General features: G+C 63.1%; 2 protein-coding genes and 1 long non-coding RNA gene across 7 annotated transcripts; 2 read left to right on the top strand and 1 right to left on the bottom strand.

Annotated features, from left to right (window-relative positions):
• The first annotated feature begins 97 nt into the window (after window positions 1-97).
• Window positions 98-4,039, top strand: JOSD2 (Josephin domain containing 2). 5 transcript variants are annotated; one of them, XM_086690535.1, is made up of 5 exons: window positions 98-439; window positions 1,042-1,201; window positions 2,716-2,887; window positions 3,488-3,682; window positions 3,786-4,039. In XM_086690535.1, exons 2-4 carry the CDS (start codon window positions 1,056-1,058, stop codon window positions 3,653-3,655), a joined length of 486 nt encoding a protein of 161 aa, XP_086546661.1. In that variant the 5' UTR covers window positions 98-439; window positions 1,042-1,055; the 3' UTR covers window positions 3,656-3,682; window positions 3,786-4,039. The 5 variants fall into 5 exon arrangements, with proteins under 5 accessions (XP_086546661.1, XP_086546660.1, XP_086546659.1 ...); XM_086690534.1 differs by having other exon boundaries at window positions 136-481; window positions 1,039-1,201; window positions 2,716-2,841; XM_086690533.1 differs by having other exon boundaries at window positions 137-439; window positions 1,039-1,201; window positions 2,716-2,841.
• On the bottom strand, window positions 1,970-5,380 carry LOC147573756 (uncharacterized). The gene is made up of 2 exons (XR_015245027.1): window positions 4,906-5,380; window positions 1,970-4,702 (listed from the first exon to the last, which is right to left on the bottom strand). It is a non-coding gene; the product is annotated as an uncharacterized LOC147573756 (long non-coding RNA).
• Window positions 5,381-6,950: 1,570 nt separating this feature from the next.
• LOC147573755 (uncharacterized) lies at window positions 6,951-17,232 on the top strand. Its single transcript, XM_086688659.1, has 5 exons — window positions 6,951-7,073; window positions 14,192-14,273; window positions 14,785-14,929; window positions 15,186-16,713; window positions 16,863-17,232. The coding sequence occupies exons 1-4, from the start codon at window positions 6,951-6,953 to the stop codon at window positions 16,459-16,461; spliced, it is 1,626 nt and encodes a 541-aa protein (XP_086544785.1). The 3' UTR covers window positions 16,462-16,713; window positions 16,863-17,232.
• The last annotated feature ends 409 nt before the right edge of the window (window positions 17,233-17,641 follow it).

Here is a 17,641-nt window from a genome sequence, read left to right as displayed (position 1 = left end):
CGCGGCGATCTCACACTAGCATTGGCGCCATCACAGGGGAGGAGCACTCGCGGGAGCTACACTCCCGGAAGCTATCGCGAGAGCCTACCCACTACATTTCCCAGAATCCTCTGAGCACCAGGGGGCGCGGCCGTGCGCGAAGGGGCGGGCCTCTGCACCGCATATTTCCGGGATTCACGGCGGGAATGGCATTGCAGCTCCGCGTTCTCGGGGCGGCAGTGGACTTCCGGGCCAAGCTGCCCGGAAGTTGCGTGAGGGGCAAAGCGCCTTCGCGGGGGCCGCCGGAAGCTGTAGTCGGGGCACGCGGGGGCCGCCGGGAGCTGTGTGTGTCGCGGCCGCCCAGTCAGCGTCGTGCTGCCCGCCCCGCACTCGGAACCCACAGCCGCCGCCCAGGGGGATGCGGGAGCCCCTGGTTTCGGGGAGCAGAGAGGCAGGCGGGGTGAGGGGCGTTGCCAGGCAACGGGCGAGCGCCGTGGTTGGGGTACGGGTCGGGGAAAGGGCTCTGTTCCTTGGTGTCCGGGGAGGGGACCCTGTTGCCGAGTGATGGGAGAAGAGAACCCCGTTGTTTGATAGGGGAGGGGAGTCTTCTGTTGCTAGGCGACTGGAAGAGACCCTGTTACCTAGAAACAGGGGAGGAGGATTTCTCCATTGCTAAGTAACCAGAGAAGAGACTTGTTACCTAGTGGGGCGGGGGGTCCTCTGTTGCTACGTAACCAGAGAGGGCGCCTGTTACCTAGGGACAGGGGAGGGAGGTTGCTAGGTGACCACCGGAGGGACCCTTTCTCTTAGGGATGTGGGGGGGGGGGGGCGGTCCTCTGTTGCTAGGTGAGTAGCACAGCCTTGTTCCTAGTAATGGGGGATGGAGGTACCCTGTTGTCAGGAGAGCACCTGGGGAGCAGGGTCAGGGGCCTCGTGTCCCCTCAGGCTGCCCTAAGACCCCAGCTCAGTGGCAGTGCCCCCCAGGGCCCGCTGGCAGGTTGGGCCTCCAGATCCCAAGCCCCTGAGTACCTTCTCCCTCCCCCCACCCCCACCCTCAAGCAGGAGCCGAGGACGGTATGTCCCAGGCCCCAGGAGCACAGCCGAGCCGGCCCTCCGTGTATCACGAGCGGCAACGCCTGGAGCTGTGTGCCGTCCACGCCCTCAACAACGTTCTGCAGCAGCAGCTCTTTAGCCAGGAGGCTGCCGACGAGATCTGCAAGAGGTGACCATCACCCGCCCTAACCCCTGGAGACACAGGGCTGACGGGCAGAGCGACCCACCCGGGTCTCGGGGCACGGCTGGGACAGAGCCCCGGGGCTTTCTGCTGCCCCAGCACTCACCTGGGGAACCCCGGGACTGAGAGATGGAGAGGTTGCCTCTCACACCCGTCCTTGGCCATGGCCCCGGCCCCGGCCCCGGCCCCAGCCCAGGCCTCCCCTTCCCTTATCTGGACCCTCATCCCCTCCAGCCTCTTAGCTTCTGGTTTTTCTCTGCCAGCCCGCGCCACCCACGGCCCCAGTGCTGACCCTGCCCTCCCTCACAGCCCTCATGTGGCTCCCCAGCAGCCCTGGGAGAAGTCCCAAGTCATGCAGCCTAATAGCCAAGGCCCTGCATGCTCTGGGCCCCACCTTCCTCTGCAGTGTCCCATCTCACTGTACCCCCCCAAACCAGATGCCTCCCCGGTCCCCGAAGGAGCCCTACTACGATGCCTCCGGGCTATGCCTTCTTTCTGGCACAGCTTCCTTCTCTCAGCAGCCCGGAATGTTCCTCCTCACCATGCAAGATGTCAAACATCGCTTCTTTAGTATTGCTCTGCCTTGTCTCCTCTCTGTCCCCGCAGCCCCCACCCTGGCTCAAACCCATCATCTCCCAGATCCTCCCTCCTGCCAGTAACGCACACGATGCTACGCCCAGAGATGACCCTGTCTTCCCCACTCTTACAGCCCTCCCGTGGACCCCCAGTATCCGCAGGCAGAGTCCCAGCCCCTCAAACTGAATATCGCAGAATTTATTCATCTCTGTCATTCACGACAGGGATCCATCAACTCTTTCACACCAAGGCCATGCTGGAGACCCAGAGATGAGTCCAGTGTGAGCCCTGCCCTGAGGGAGGCCAGGGAAACAGATGCACAGGAAAATAATACACAGACTTTTCCTCTCCGGCCCCTCCCCCTGCCCTGCCCACCAAGGGCCCAGAGAAAGAACAAAGGTGCCACTGTTTGGAGAAGGCAGGACCCAGAGAGCCAAGTGGTGGCGGGGCGGGCCCCCTGAGCTGGGGGATAGCAGGAGGAAAGACTGAGAGGGGAGCACAGGAGATGTGGTTGGGGACAGGTGGCCGGGAGGGGGTGGGGCGGGACTGAGGCTAGGAGGCCAGCTGAGGGACTAGGACTTTATCCTGGGGTGACAAGGCACCAGGGAGGGCAGGGAACAGGGGAGCAGTGGGGTCAGTGTCAGGTGTGGAAAGAGCCCCTGGGATCGGAGGGGAGGCTGGAGGCTGGATGAGGGTCCAGGTGGAGGAGGACGAGACCTGAGCGGGGGGGGAAATGTGGTTACGGGACGGGGCAGAGAGAGTCGGGGACAGGAGGAATCAGGCTTGGGGCTGATGAGCCACGCGGCTGCGGAAGGGAAGAGTCCAAAGGCTGGGTGACTCGAGGGCCCCGGGACTCTCCTGCGTTGTGGGGAGGATGAGACCTTTGCAGGGGCCCCGTCTCAGGCTCTGACCCTCCCCCCGCCCAGGTTGGCCCCAGACTCCCGGCTGAATCCCCATCGCAGCCTCCTGGGCACCGGCAACTATGACGTCAACGTGATCATGGCCGCCCTGCAGGGGCTGGGCCTGGCCACCGTGTGGTGGGACCGAAGGAGGTGGGACCCCAAGCGCTTCATCATGTGTGCTGAGCCTGGCACATGGGTGCGGTGGGACAGCAGGAGGGGAACCGGTGGGCAGGAGGGAAGAAAGAAGGGGCAGACGGGGGGAGGTCGGCACGGGTGGGTGCTGGATGGAGGGCAGGCCGACGGGTTGGGAGATGGTCACCCGGTGACCGAGTGGATGGTGAAAGGGTAGTTGGACGTGTTGAGTAGGTGGTTGGTGGGTGGGGGGGGTGTGGATGGGCAGAGGAGTGGTTGAGTGAATAAAGGATAGCAAATAGGTGGTTGAGTAGTTAATTGGATGGATGGACGGGTTCCGAGTGGATGCGGACTCGGGAGGATGGTGAGTAAGCCGAGTTGGTGGCTGGCTGGTCGGTTGCGTCATTAGGCGGATGATGTTCGGGTGGACAGTTCACGGGCAGCTGGGTGCGGGGGTGGTTGTTAGACGGCTGGGAGTTTGGGTGCCTGGGTGGTAGGCGAGTGGGAGGAGACGAAGGGGGCGCCGAGGAGAGTCCTTGGGCAGGCTCGGGGGGGGCCACTGCTGCCGCGCCAGCCTGGGTCCCGTGAGCTCAGTCACGTTGGGCCGGCAGGTGCTCGCCGAGCACTGGACCCAGACGGTGGCGTCCCCACCCCTCCCGCACAGGCCCCTGTCCCAGCTGGCCCTGCCCCAAGTGCTGGGACTGATCCTGAACCTGCCCTCACCCATGTCTCTGGGGCTGCTGTCCCTGCCGCTCCGCCGGCGGCACTGGGTGGCCCTCCGCCAGGTGGACGGCGTCTACTACAACCTGGACTCCAAGCTGCGGGCGCCTGAGGCCCTGGGGGACGAGGACGGCGTCAGGTGAGGGGGAGGCGACTCGGGCTGGGGCTCGGCGACCGACTCCCCCACCCCAGGAGGCAGCGCGCGGGCCCCTGGGCCTCAGTCTCCTCGCTTCTCTGCCCAGGGCCTTCCTGGCGGGGGCACTGGCTCAGGGCCTGTGCGAGGTGCTGCTGGTGGTGACCAAGGAGGTGGAGGAAAAGGGCTGCTGGCTGCGGACAGACTGACCCCGCGGAGGAGAGGACCAGGCCACCGTCCGTGCGGTCCCCGTGCATCCACGTCTGGCTCAACGCCAGGGAAGGACCCCACGGAGGCCCAGCCCCTTTTCCGCACCCCCTGCTCCCCAATGCCGCCGCTGCCTCAATAAATCTGCTGATTTGCTCCCGGCCTGGCCCGCATCCGCCTGGGGGGGCCCCTCGCCTCCGGTTACTCCCGTTTACCAGAGAGGCCGTTAGCCAGGCGGGCGCTGCCGAGAGCCCGGAGCCCAGGCACCGACTCTCCACCACTTCCCGGCTTCGCCAGCTCGTAGGAGTTGCCCACCTCCCTGGGCCTCAGTTTCCTCGTCTGTAGCACAGCAGAAAACAGCACAAAGACCCATCCTTGTGAGCTGGTGGGAGAGACCGGGAACAACGTAGAATGTTCAGGGGGGCGCCTGGGTGGCTCAGTCAGTTGAGCCTCCGACTCTTGATTTTCGGCCCAGGTCCTGATCTCATGGTCATGGGATCGAGCCCTGCGTCAGCTGCCACACTCAGCGTGGAGCCTGCTTGGGATTCTCTCTCTTCCCTCTCTCTGCCCCTCCCCAGTTCACTCACTCTCTCTCAAAACAAATAAACATTTCTAGAATGATCGATGGGATAAGTGCTGAGGAGAAAACAAGTTTCTTGATTCTCAATCCTCCCCCATCAATTGCTCCAAAAGATGACCCCCGGAACTGCCAATATGCTCCGGTAGGTGACAAAGGGCTGCAAAGGTCGCTAATCCACTGACCTGAACGCAGGGAAATTATCCTGCATTATCCTGGTGCCCGAGGCAATTGTGAGGGTCCTTACAGGTGGAGGAGGAGGCAGGAAATTCAGAAAGAAGGCAGCAGGTCAGAGATGCCACGCGGCCGGCAGCCTCGAAGACCAGAAGGGGCCACGGCTGGGAAGCGGAGCCACCTCTAGGGGCCGGAACCGGCAAGCAAACGGATTCTTCCCGGGCCCCGGGGGGAACAGCCCTGCCCAGGACTCCAGCCCAGGGAGGCTCACCGGACTTCCGGCCACAAGCGTAAAGAGTAAATGTGTGTTGTTTAAGGCACTGGCTTTGTTCGAGCAGCCGCGGGAACCAGTACACTGGTTAGGATTCTTCTAGCACCGAGGGCCTCTCCGAGAAGGAGGGAGCTGCAGGGAGGTGCGGGCGAAAGGCATTCCAGGCTGAAGGAACAGCCAGCACAAAGGCCCTGAGGAGGCTGGTGTGACTGGAGCGACACTGGGCAGGGAGGTGACAGAGGGGGAAGACGGTCGGTCCCTCGTGGATTTGAGCAGGAGGACAGGCACCAGTTAGGTGTCTTCTCGCCACATTCTCACCTGAGCAGGACCCCCCTCCTGTTCTGGGTCTTTTCCCCGGGGGCCTGCCGTCCCCCATCCCCCCATCCCTCGCTGCCCCTGCCGCTTCCTTGTCCTTGTCCTGTCAGCCATTCACACGGCTCCCTGGCCCTACTTCTGGGTCTGGCCTGTGCTGCTGAAGCCAGGCGCTTGCTCTCAGGCTGGGAGGAAGACCTAAGAGGACAGGAAGCACCCCGCCCCCCGCCGACCCAGTTGAGGGGGGGCAGTGTTTTAAGGGGGACCTTCGGGGGCCAGGGGAAGATGAGGGAACCTGGGGTTGCTGGCTCCAGAAGGCCGAGAGGGCTCTCCAGAGGGCCAGTGGGAGGGAAGGGGGCCATTCCAGAACCTGAAAGAACTCTCAATGAAACCTGGAATCCGAGGAGGGCAGTTACTGACAGGTGATGAGGGTGGGTCCCCGCCAAGCCACAAGGGGTCTCTGAGGGCTGGACTCAGTCCAGGACAGCTGGGGGGGGGGGGGCTGGGGGGGGCACAGGTCAGTCCTGGGCTCAGAAAGCCCCCTTGGGGATGGTGTGGGGATAGCCTGGCGGCCAGGAGGCCTGGGAGAAGGCTGAGGGTCCAGATGGGAGAGGACAGAAGCCTGAGTCCAGACCCTGGGGAGGGGAAGAGGGACACAGTCCGGCGACTCTGGGAGCAAAAGGGAGGAATGAGGGCCAGACCCCTGGGACCCTGGGACAGTGGAGGGCCACCCCCAACAGACGAGGAGAGGTTTGAGGTCTGGGGGACAGGCTGAGCTCAGTGGGATATAAGGGATGTGACAGACCAGGTGACATCGGGAGAGGGAGACCTGGGTCAGGGGCTCAGGAGATGGCTTCGGGGGTCTGTCCCGGGAGGCGTGAGTGTGTGTGAGCCCAGGGAGGGAAGCAGGTAGAGCGGGGCCTGGGCAAAGGTGGGGTCCTCTTTTAGGGGTGGCCAGAAATGGGGGACCCAGAGGCACAGGGAGGCCATGGGCAGGGAGACGCAGGGTGTGTGTCCCTGACCAGGCCTCAGGCTGGGTCCACCCGGACGGACAGCAAGTTCTCCCAAGGACACAAGCTAAGCCCTGACACCCGAAAGAAGGCGGGGTGCGGACACAGCGGGACGCCCTCGTAAAGCCAGCCTGACATGTGGGACTTGGGCTTGGCGCCTCTGGTTCCCAAGACTCCCGGAGGTCAAAGGGCAACTTGTAAAGCGAAAAGTCAAGCAGCACATGAGAGAGAAACGGCTGGGGTCCCGGGTCACCCCACCTTCGGGGGCGGCGCCCACACCACCCTGCCCCCTCTGTGCCTCTTCAGCTTGCTCACTGTCCCACACCCGGGTCTCGACGCCTCCCTCCCTCCCTCGGTGTCCCTCTCTTGGTCTCTCTTTTCGGATGTTTCTGTGTCTCTATCAGCCTTCATCTCCCTGCGCCGTCTCGGGCCCCCTCCTGCCCTCTGTGCCTGTCGCCTGTCCCGTGCGGGTCCCAGACAGCCTGGCGGGACTCCCTGAGTGTTTCTATTCTTGGGCCTGAGTGACCTCCCCAGGTGCCTTCTCCGCTGTGGCCTAATATGGTCCGAGTGAGGAGCCGCAGCACCGGCTGGGACCTGGGGAGGGGCGGGGGTCGGGCCCTCCCTCCCCTCCCTCCCCTCCCCTCCCCTCCCCTCCTGCTCTCAGCCCCCCTCCCGGGCCTGCGCAGCGATTCGGTGCTTCCTGTCTGCCCCTCACCACGCAGCATGCGCCCTGCACCCTCACTAGCCCTCACCTTCGAGGCCGCCACTTCTCCCGGGAACAAGGCCTGGCTCAGGCTGTCCCTTGCCCCGGGGCGCCCGGCCAGGCGGGTCCCAGAGCTCCCGGTGGTGAGGGGCTCCCCGGAGTCCTAGGCCGCCCGTTGGGGGCGCACCACGCAGACCCGCGGGGGCCTCTCCGCCCCGCCTCGTTCCGGGAAGGGGGGCCGCAGTCACGCGGCAGGTGCAGGGTGGGGTGACAGCTGTCCCGCGCCCCCCGGTGCTGACAGCTGAGGCCCGATTTAGCTCTGGGAGCCCGGGGCTGACCAGATAAGGCGGTGGCGGGGAGTGGTCCCGCCCCCAGGGCGCCCCTTAAATTGCCCAGATGGGCCTGGGGGACGGCCGCCGCTGACGCCAGGTGAGGGACCACGCGCCTTCCTCGACTTCCCCGCGGTCTGCCCAGCGGCTGGGCCCTCTCTCTCTCTCTCTCTCTGTCCCCGTCTCCCTCCCTCTCTCTCCGCTTCCCTCCGTCTGTCGGTCCGCCTCTCTCCTCCTCTCCCCCCTGCCCCGCTCCTTCCTTCCTTCTCCCTCCGTCTTCGGTTCCTTCCCAGCTCTGTCCTTCTCACTCTCCGTGGCTCCCCCTCCCCTTTCTAAATCTTGGCCCCTCGTCCCCGTCGCTCTTCTCCCTCATCTTCGCGTCTGTGTCTCTCTCTTCCTCGTCTTTTCCTCTCCCTCCCCGCCTCCCTCCATCTGACTCTCCCTCCCACCGACGTCTCCCCTTGGCCCGTCTCTCCGTCCCTCCCCCACGTCTCTGGGCCTCAGTCTCTCGTTCTCTGTCTCTCTCCACCTCTCCCCTCCCGACCCTGTCGTCTCCTGCCCCCTCCCCCCTCCAGCTCCCCGTCGGAGGCCGCCAGGCCCTCTGCTGCGGTTTCTGCTCAATAAAGCCGTTCTGTCCTCACTCTCTCGCTCCCCTGGCCTCCTCCATTCCTTCCTCACTCCTCCGACCCGATCCCGGCGGGCCTCCCTCCCAGAGACAGCAAGAAACTGAGGCTGAGAGACCGACCGAGAGGCTGGGGACAGAGAGAGACAAAGACGGTGCAGAGGGACACCCGGGGTCAGTGAAACAGAGACCAAAACAGGGGGCCAGAGGCTCAGAGGTGGGACAGACTGTGGGACGGCAGAGACGCCCAGAGACACACACAGTGAGGTGGGGAGACGCGGAGACACAGAGGGACTCAGAGACCCGGAAACGGAGACCGGGCAGCGCCCCGCCCCCCTGACACAGCTGAGCAGCCCACCCCCAGGCCCTGTCGGGCCCGGGACAATGCGCCCCTGTCCCCGACCCCGCTCCAGTCGGGCAGCTGGACGGTGGGCTGGGTCCCAGGGGAGGGGCCTCCACCCTCAGACTCCCCCTTCTCCCCCATCCTCCTCCCTCTGGCCTCCCAGCCTGCTTTCTGCTTTGCCAGGGAAGGGGACAAGCGTTTCCAGGGCACGAGCGGAGCCGTAAGGACGTGAGACGCCTCCTGGCCTCCCCGGCACCCTCCTGTCCCCTTCCCCTGGACCCTCCGCCTGTTCTTCCGGAGCGTCCAGCGTCCGGCTCCCATTCCTGGAGGAAACGGGCATTTTTAAATCCCTAGTGTTTGTCAGGCAAGTTCCACACACACCGCCTCTCACCTGATACTCTTGGCTCTGCTGTCCCTTCCGCCCGCCCGCCCCATTCCCTGCACTTCTTCCCGATCCGTCTGAAAATGCGCATTTGTGGGGCACCTACTGTGTGCTGGGAAATCTACAAACTCTGTCTCCTCTCTCAACTACACTTTTCTCCTCCCCTGATTCCGTTCTTCCCTCTCTCCTTGCTGACCTTCGGCTCCCTCCCTCCCGGGGGAGGGAATGGACACATATTGAGCACTTACTGTGTGCTGGGTAGTTTACACATCTTCCCTCCCTTCCCCCACACCTTCTTCACCCCCTTCCCCCCCCCCCCCCCCCCCCCCGTCTCTCCTCTGTCCCCTCCGCATCCTTCTGGGCTCTCTGCTCTCTTCCAAGGCAAAGAACACACATTTACCGAGCACCTATGGCATGCCAAACAATCGCCTGTGCTTCCTCCGCTGTCCTCTCACCCTGCTATTTCACCGACCTGTGGTTTCTGCTGCTTTCTGCTCTCTGCCAGAGAAGGAACGGGCACTTACTGAGCACCTGTTGTATGCCAGACAATCTCCGTACACTCTCCTCCCCCCTCCATTCTCCCTGTTCCTTCATTTCTGACTTCTCCTTCTTTCCGCTCCATCAGCTCTTCCTTGGGGAAGACAAGCAACTAGGGAGCACCAACTGTATGCCAGGCAATCAACGTTCCATCTCATCTCCTCTTGCCTCTTTTTCCCTGTCCCTCTCGCTCGGCCAGGCTTCTCCCTTCCCTGGGCCCTCTTTTGGGAAAGAGAAGGAGCATTTACTGAGCACCTCCTGTGTGCCCCATGATTTGCCTGCACTACCTCTGCCTGTGCCTCCTCTCCTCTGCCAGTTCTTGAGGTCCCTTCCTTCCTTCCTTCCTTCCGGTCCGCCGCCCTCACGGCCTCCTCTGCCCTCGACCTCAGCCAACCTTCCTTTCCCTTCGCCCGTGCCTGCGTCTTCCTTTTCCTCTTGTTCTCTCTCTGCCCCTAGGAAGACAAGGTGCATTTACGGAGTGCCTCTTGGGTACCCACAGCCTAACCTACGCACTCGCTTCTCCTGGGCTCCTTCTCTGCTCTAGCTCGTCCCCCTCCTCTCTGCTCTGTCTGCTCTCTCCCGGGGAAGGAGGTAGGCATGAATTAAGCACCTGCTGTGTGCCGCTCCTACGCATACACTGCCATGGCTTGCTTCACTGCCTCTGTTCTTCCGTCCGTCTTCCTCTCTGCTTCCTTCCCTCCTCCTGGCTGCTTGTGTGCTCATTACCAAGGAGGGCAACGGGCAGTTATTAAGTGCCTACTGTGTGCCCGCTGTTGTACATACACCGTCTCCTTCCCTCACAACTTCTCCTGTTTATTCTCTCTGCTGGAGCCTACGCTTCCCTGTCTTCTTTCTCCTGGGAAAAGAACTATCACTTAATAAGCACCTACTGTGTGCCCAGCAATTGCCACCAATGACTCTCTCTCTCCTTAGGCTGTCTTTCCCCCCCGTTTTTCTGCTATGGTGGTCTCTTCCCCTTCTTTCTGACTTGCTTCCTCTCTCCTGGAGACGGGAGTGGGCATTTCGAGCACCTACTGTGTGCCAGGCTCTTTACAAGCACAGCCTCCCCTCCTCACTGCCTCCTTCCCCCCCTTCCCCTCTGCTGCCTCTTCGCTTCCTTCCCGCTCTCAGTGCTGCCGGCGACGGGACAGGGAAGGGGCACCGATGGAGCACCAGCTGTGTGCCGGGTCACTCACACACACTGACCCGGCTCCTTCCGCCTTCTGTCCCGCCCTGCCCCCTCCCGCCCTTGCCCTCCGCTGGCTTCCTTTCTCTTGTTCTTCCTTCTCAGTAGCGGGAGCTCGGCATTTCCAGGCAGAAGGGATCTCGGGGTCGGGGTCCTCCGGGGGGGGGGGGGGGTGTCTGTCACCACCACTGCAGAAGCGCAGGCCGTCGGGCCCCTCGCAGCCTCGGTGACAGCCAATCCGGGCTCCAGTTTGCTTCCTTCATTAGAGAAAAGAGCGGATGTGGGTGACGGGGTGACGGCCACTCTGTGGAGTCGGGGAGCGACAAGGGGACTGAATGAAGGCTGAGAGAGACAGTAAGCGAGAAAGTGCTAGAAGGGGACCAGGGAGGCAGCGGGTGCCCACGGCAGGAGGCGCCTCACTACCTCCCCCCCCCCAGCTGATGGATGGCCACACCGATAGAAAAATATCGGAAGGGGAAGGGGGCCTTCCTCCCTCCCTCTCCCCCCCTGCTCGCTCCAGTGTCCGCCCCACCCCCGCCCTCCAGTCCGCCTCGGTCGGACCCCTGACCGGCTGCCACGCGGCTCTCTCACCCCGTCTCACTCTCTCGCCTCTGTCGGACTCTCTGTGTGGCTTTCGCTCTCCGACTCTGTCAGATTCTGCTTGAGTCTCTCTCTGAGCCGGTCTCGCTGACCCTCTCTGTGTCTCTCGGACTCCGTCGTCTCGCAGAATCTCTCTCTGAGCCGGTCTCTGTCTCAGTCCCTCTCTTTCTCTCTCTTTCACCGTCCCTGACTCTCTGGCCGAAACTCTCTCTCTCTCTCTGTCTCTCTCTCTCTCTCTTTCAGACTGTGTCTCTCTCAGACTCTTAGACTCTCTGACTCTGTCTCCCTCCCTCCGTCTTCGACCCTTCCTGACTCTGTCTCTGTCTGACTCTCGGCTCCGTCCCTCCGACCCTCTCAGACCCCGTCTCTCGCAGAGTGTCTCTCTCTCCGACTCTCTATGACTCGGCGTCTCTCGGACCGTCTCTGTCTCTCTCAGACTGTCTCTTAGACTCTCTCAAACCATGTCTCTCTCAGTCTCTCTTTCAGACTCTCCATGACTTTGTCTCTCACACCGTCTCTGTCTCTCTGAGACTCTCTCCGTCCCTCTCTGTCTCTCTCTCTGACTTTGTCTCTCTCAGAGTCTCTCTTTCAGACTCTCTATGACTCGGTGTCTCTCGGACCGTCTCTGTGTCTCTCTCAGACCTTGTCTCTCAGACCCTCTCAGATTCTCTCTCTCTCAGACTCTCTGACTCTGTCTCTTTCTCTCTGTCTCTCTCACACTGTCTCTCTCTCATTCAGATTCTCTCTCAGACTCTCTCTGTCTCTCTCTCAGACCTTGTCTCTCAGTCTCCCTTTCAGACTCTCTCAGACTGTCTCCCTCAGATTCTGACTTCCTCTCAGACTGTCTCTGACTCTCTCAGACCCTCCGTCTGTCTCCCTGCCTCCCTCAGACTCTCTTCTCTCTGTCTCTCTGTGTCTCTCAGTCTCTCTTTTAGACTCTCTCAGACTATCTCCCTCAGATTCTCTCTCTCAGACTTTCTCTCAGACTCTTTTATGTTCGCCCTCAAACTCTTGTCTGATTCTCTCTGTCTCTCTCTGTCTCTCTCTGTCTCTCAGACTGTCTCTTAGACTCTCAGACCTTGTCTCTCTCACAGTCTGTCTCTCTCAGACTCTCTATGACTTGGTGTCTCTCTGACTCTCTCACACTGTCTCTCTCTCATTCAGATTCTCTCTCAGACTCTCTTCTCTCTCTCTCTCTGTGTCTCTCAGACTTTGTCTCTCTCAGAGTCTCCCTTTCAGACTCTCTGTGACTTGGTGTCTCTCAGACTCTCTCTGTCTCTCTCTCAGACCTTGTCTCTCAGTCTCCCTTTCAGACTCTCTCTGACTTTGTCTCTCAGACTGTCTCTGACTCTCTCAGACCCTCCGTCTCTCTCCCTGCCTCCCTCAGACTCTCTTCTCTCTCCGACCCTCTCTCTCTCTGTCTGACTCGCAGACTTTTTCTGACGCTCTCTCTCACTCCGTCTCTCTCACTCCGTCTCTCAGACCATCTCAGGCGTTCTCTCTCTCAGAGACACAGTCTCTGTCTCCGATTCCCTGTCTCAGTAAGTCTCCTTCTTCATCTTTTTCCTCACCTGTTCCCCTGTCCCCACCCACTTGGTCTCTGCATCATCTCTGACCCGCTCTCCTCCCCACACTACCTTCTAGTTGCTTCTGCTCACACCGACTTGATGGTGTCTGGCTTCTCCTCCTCCTCCCCCTCTCCTTCCCCCTCCTCCCTCCCCCCTCTTCCTCCTCCTCCCCCCTCCTCCCTCTCCTCCTCTTTCCCCCTCCTCCTCCCTGTCCCCTTCCCCCTCCTCCTCTCCCTCCTCCCTATCCCCTTCCCCTCCTCCTCTCCCTCCTCCCTATCCCCTTCCCCTCCTCCCTCCCCCCTCTTCCTCCTCCTCCCCCCTCCTCCCTCTCCTCCTCTTTCCCCCGCCTCCTCCCTGTCCCCTTCCTCCTCCTCCTCTCCCTCCTCCCTCTCCCCCTTTCCCCTCCTCCCTCTCCCCCTCCTCTCCCTCCTCCCTATCCCCTTCCCCTCCTCCCTCTCCCCCTCCTCCCCCCTCCTCCCTCTCCTCCTCTTTCCCCCGCCTCCTCCCTGTCCCCTTCCCCTCCTCCTCTCCCTCCTCCCTATCCCCTTCCCCTCCTCCCTCTCCTCCTCTTCCTCCTCCTTCCCCCTCCTCCTCTCCCTCCTCCCTATCCCCTTCCCCTCCTCCCTCCCCCTCTTCCTCCTCCTCCCCCCTCCTCCCTCTCCCCCTCTCCTTCCCCCTCCTCCCTCTCCTCCTCTTCCTCCTCCTTCCCCCTCCTCCTCCTTGTCTCCTTCCCCCTCCTCCTCTCCCTCCTCCCTATCCCCTTCCCCTCCTCCCTCTCCCCCTCCTCCCCCTCTCCTTCCCCCTCCTCCCTCTCCTCCTCTTCCTCCTCCTTCCCCCTCCTCCTCTCCCTCCTCCCTATCCCCTTCCCCTCCTCCCTCTCCCCCTCCTCCCCCTCTCCTTCCCCCTCCTCCCTCTCCTCCTCTTCCTCCTCCTTCCCCCTCCTCCTCTCCCTCCTCCCTATCCCCTTCCCCTCCTCCCTCTCCCCCTCCTCCCCCTCTCCTCCCCCCTCCTCCCTCTCCTCCTCTTTCCCCCGCCTCCTCCCTGTCCCCTTCCCCTCCTCCTCTCCCTCCTCCCTATCCCCTTCCCCTCCTCCCTCTCCTCCTCTTCCTCCTCCTTCCCCCTCCTCCTCTCCCTCCTCCCCCTCTCCTTCCCCCTCCTCCCTCTCCTCCTCTTCCTCCTCCTTCCCCCTCCTCCTCTCCCTCCTCCCTATCCCCTTCCCCTCCTCCCTCCCCGTCTTCCTCCTCCTCCCCCCTCCTCCCTCTCCTCCTCTTTCCCCCACCTCCTCCCTGTCCCCTCCCCCCTCCTCCTCTCCCTCCCCCTCTCCCCCTTTCCCCTCCTCCCTCTCCTCCTCTTCCTCTCCCTCCCCCCTCCTCCTCTCCCTCCCCCTCTCCTTTCAGTCCCCAGCTGGGCCTCCCCCCACACCCCCACGCAGGTTTTCTTTATTCATTCCCCTCATCGTGCTCCTCAGAGTTACTCTTTACGTCACACACACCCCTCCCCCAATTCTGAACCCAAGCTCCTGTCCTTCTTCACTCTCCCCCACCCAACCCCACCCCGTCTGGCTCCCTGCCCCGCGGCTCTCACCCTCTCCGGAAGCTTCTCTCCTTCCCTCGGCACTTCAAGCCCACCCCAGACCCTCCTCCCCGCCGCGCTTCACTCCGCCCCCTCGTCTACCCCCTCCCTTTGCCCTCCAGGCGGTGGCGACGGGGGCGGAGGTGGCATCCACACAGCAGCGCCCAGGACAGGAGGGGCCGCTCTGGGGGCCCCGTGTGGCAGGTTCCCCCCCCCCCCCACTTCCCTCCGCTTCTCTGCGCGCCTCTCCTCTTCCTCTACTCCTGTCTCCTTCGCTTCCAGCTTCTTTCCCTCGTATCTGCCTCTCACGCCAACCTCCCGTTCTTCGGGTTGTGCTCGGGGAGCACTCTCCCGCTTTCCACCTGCCAGTCCCTGCTCCGCTCCCCGTCTCCCGGCCTCGGGCCCTCTCTCACACGCCGATTCTGTCCCCCCACCGTCCCTCCATGGGGTCTCCTATTCCCCCCCGCCCCTTTCTGTCCACACTCCCGCTCGGCTTTTCACTGTACCTTCTTTTTAAGGACTTTTTACTCCTCTTTCTGCTCCGTCTCCCTCCCCTCCCCCGCCCGGGTCCTCCCGCCCTTGCGTGTCTACCCCCCCCACGCCCTCCCCCCAACATTTTCCTTCTCCATTTCTCCGCCTGGTGTCGTCCCCGAGGGTCTCCCTCATCCCGTCCCGCCCGTCGGTCTCTCGGCCCCACATCTGCCCCTCCCCCCAGGTCCCCGGCCGCGCCCCCGGCGCCCTGCCGCCTCCGACAGCGGGGGGAGGCCCCTGGCCGGGCGCCCCCACGAGCTGGTGACACCCGTCTCCTGCCCCCGAACAGACAGCCCCGTGGTTTGGGTGTCCCATTTCGCGACAGTCAGGTCACGTCCCGGGACCGCCAGCCCGCCCGTCTCCAGCTCCTCGCGCGCCCCGGGGCCGGGGGGACACTGCCGGCGACCCGGAAGGGCCCCGTCTCTCGGGAGGCGACACAGCCTCCCTTGCCTCTTCTCTGGCTCCGGCTCTGTCGTTCCTTCGGCCCCCTTCATCACCCGGCTCCTTCCGCACGCCGTGGGCTCCGGGCTGTCGGTGTTCCCGGCTGTCACTTCTTCGTCTCCTGTGACACTTCTTCCGTGACAGAAGCGCCCGCGGCGTGGCGGCCGGGCGGCGAGGACGGAGAGGCGTCTCCGCAGCGGGGTGTGACCTCGGTCTCCGGTCGCCTCGCCTGGGCCGGGCCCCCACCCCACCCCGCCCCGCCGGACCCCGGCCCCGGCTTCTGGGCGTGCGCGTGCCTGCCGCTGCCAGTCTGCGCGCGCGCACGCGCCTGTCAGGGCCGGCCCGTGCGCGCGCACGCGCCTGTCTGTGTGCGCGCGCCTGTGCCTCTGCGTCCGCGCGCGTCTACCTGTGCGCGTGCGCGCCCGGCCCCTGCGGGGGGGGGGGGGGGCCCTCCCCCGCCAGTGGTTCCGACCCCCTCTCCCTCCCTCCCCCATCCCTTCCCCTCCCCCTCTCGCTCCCCAGCCGCCCCTCACTGCCCCCCCTCACTCTTCTCAGCGCGGCTTTGTGCTCCCTCCTCCCCATCCTTTTTCTTCCACTCCCTCCTCTCTCACCTCCCCACCCCCTCCGGGCTCCACGCGCGCCTGGCACTCCCCGCCCCTCGCTCACACCCCTCCTTTCTCGGCCTCTCTCCTCCCCCGCCCCGCTCTATCCCGCCTGCTCGCTCGCTCGCTCGCTCGCTCTCCACACTCGGGTCCCCCTTGTTCTTGTCTCTAGTTCCCGTCCGCTCTCCCCCCTTCCTCTGCCTGCTCTCCTCCCTGTCCTGCTCCGCCTTGGCCTTCTCGTCGCGGCCCTGGCCGAGCTCTCGCTCCGTCCCCTTCCGCTCTCCCCGCCCTGCGTCTCTGCCTTCTTACCCCGTCTGGCCTCGCGGCTCCCGGTTCGCTCCTCCGCCCCGCACCCTCCCCTGCTCTCCCGGACCGTCTTCTGCCCCCGCCCGTCTTCTCCCGTGCGTTCCCTTCCACTTCCGACTCTCTCCCTTCACCTCTCTGCCTCCTTCTCCTTCCCCAGACGTCGTTCTCCCCGCCACCGTCTCCCCTCCCCGCCTCTCTCTCAGGGCCTCCCCCCAGCCTGTCTTCTCGGTCTCCCTTCCTCGTACCCCTGCTCATTTCGTGTGTTTCCCCCTGCGCTTTCTCTTCCCTTCTTTCCTCCTGGCTCCCCTCTCCTGCTGGCTTCCATCCCTTCTCTCCCCACCCCTTCAATCTCTCTCCCTCTTTCCTCTCTCTCCTCTCTGAATCTCTCTCTCCCCTCCCAGACTTCTCCCCTCGCACTGGCCTCCTTTCCTCTGAGCCTTGTCTCCCGGGAGGCCCCTCCACGCCCAGGCCCCCGCAGGGGCCCTGAGCTCCTCTCCCGTCTCCCTGCCTGAAGTCTTGGGCGGACATCCACCTGGGGATCTGTGCCGCGTTGGTGGCAAGAGGCTGCACAGCCCGAAGCAGGGCTGCGAAGCCTGCGGCCCCGCGAGGTGCAAGGGCACGTGTGACACCCTTTTTCTCTCTCTTTTCTGTCTGTCCTGGACCCTGGACACTGCCCGGAGGAAGGAGGCCTGCCCCTGGCCCAGGAAGGAGGAAACGAGGAGCTGACCAGAGACCGGGAGTGAGTTGCCTGGAGACCACAGCATGTAAGTGGCAGGGCAGGGACTGGCTGGGCCACCCTGCTCCTTCCCCACTCTGCTGATCCCTGGTGGGCTTGGTGAGCATGGTGGGAAGGAGGCTGCCTCCTTTCTGCCCCGTTCCCCTCCCCAACCCCCCACAGTCTTCTCTTCCTCAGGCGACATGGAGCGTGGGCAGACCTCACCCGACTCCCATTTCACGGATGAGAACACAGGCACCGGCGTTCCCGAAGATCAGCATCTGCTAGGACAGAGGCTTCGTGGGGACCCCGGCCTTCCCAAAGGGCCAACAGCACCCCCGCAGGGCACTTCTCTTCGTGGAGAGGGGCCATGTGGGCCTGACCTCCCCAGAGTATCCGGCGGAGTATCCTATGGGCCTGGGAGGTATTCTCCGGAGGCGCGAAACCTTTTATCGCCGCCTACTGATAAAGGACGGAACTGCAACCCGGCTGGATTAGGCACCGTGAACGGCCGCGAAAAACACAAAAACAAAAAAACCCTGCAGGGACTGGAATGCTTGGGGGGAGGGGTGGGTGGGAGGAGAGCTGTTGGTGGGGGGAGGGGAGACGGGAAATTTGCAAAATTCTGTAAAAATGTGAAAATTTTTATTCCTGGTCAATATGTAAACATCATACCCAGCAAGCTCTTTGGTTTTCAACTGAAACCTCCACCCTTCACGTTTTCAAGTCATTCCACGGGTGGGTTCTTTCCGCGTTGCCATGGAAAGAAATACAAGCATGACTCTTCCCGGAAAAACAAAGGAAAGCTGCTTGGCGGCCTGTTTCTAGGAATTGGGCCACGTTGAGTTTTCCCCTGTAAGGACACCATTGTGTCCTGCTGAGATGGAAGGTGGGTGCCAGCAAAGGAGAATGACTGACAGCTAGAGAGGCCCCAGTAAGTGGCCCCGATGCTCACTGTAGAGTCACTACTGGGTTAA

This window comes from Puma concolor, chromosome E2 (assembly GCF_028749965.1).
Source record: "Puma concolor isolate L17-30 chromosome E2, mPumCon1.1.hap2, whole genome shotgun sequence".
NCBI lineage: Eukaryota > Metazoa > Chordata > Mammalia > Carnivora > Felidae > Puma > Puma concolor.
The sequence above is the reverse complement of the archived record's forward strand: the minus strand, read 5'-3'. Positions and strand labels throughout refer to the sequence as shown.

What these genes read in the sequence shown, in the direction of transcription:
- JOSD2 (XM_086690534.1), top strand. Translation starts at nt 1,056, where the DNA reads ATGTCCCAGGCCCCAGGAGCACAGCCGAGCCGGCCCTCCGTGTATCAC. An exon ending in GCCGACGAGATCTGCAAGAG is followed by an intron (nt 1,202 to 2,715) that starts GTGACCATCACC and finishes CCCCCCGCCCAG; the next exon opens with GTTGGCCCCAGACTCCCGGC. An exon ending in GTGTGGTGGGACCGAAGGAG is followed by an intron (nt 2,842 to 3,487) that starts GTGGGACCCCAA and finishes CCTCCCGCACAG; the next exon opens with GCCCCTGTCCCAGCTGGCCC.
- LOC147573755 (XM_086688659.1), top strand. Translation starts at nt 6,951, where the DNA reads ATGCGCCCTGCACCCTCACTAGCCCTCACCTTCGAGGCCGCCACTTCT. An exon ending in CTGGGGGCCCCGTGTGGCAG is followed by an intron (nt 14,274 to 14,784) that starts GTTCCCCCCCCC and finishes CCCTCCCCCCAG; the next exon opens with GTCCCCGGCCGCGCCCCCGG. An exon ending in TCCCATTTCGCGACAGTCAG is followed by an intron (nt 14,930 to 15,185) that starts GTCACGTCCCGG and finishes CTTCCGTGACAG; the next exon opens with AAGCGCCCGCGGCGTGGCGG.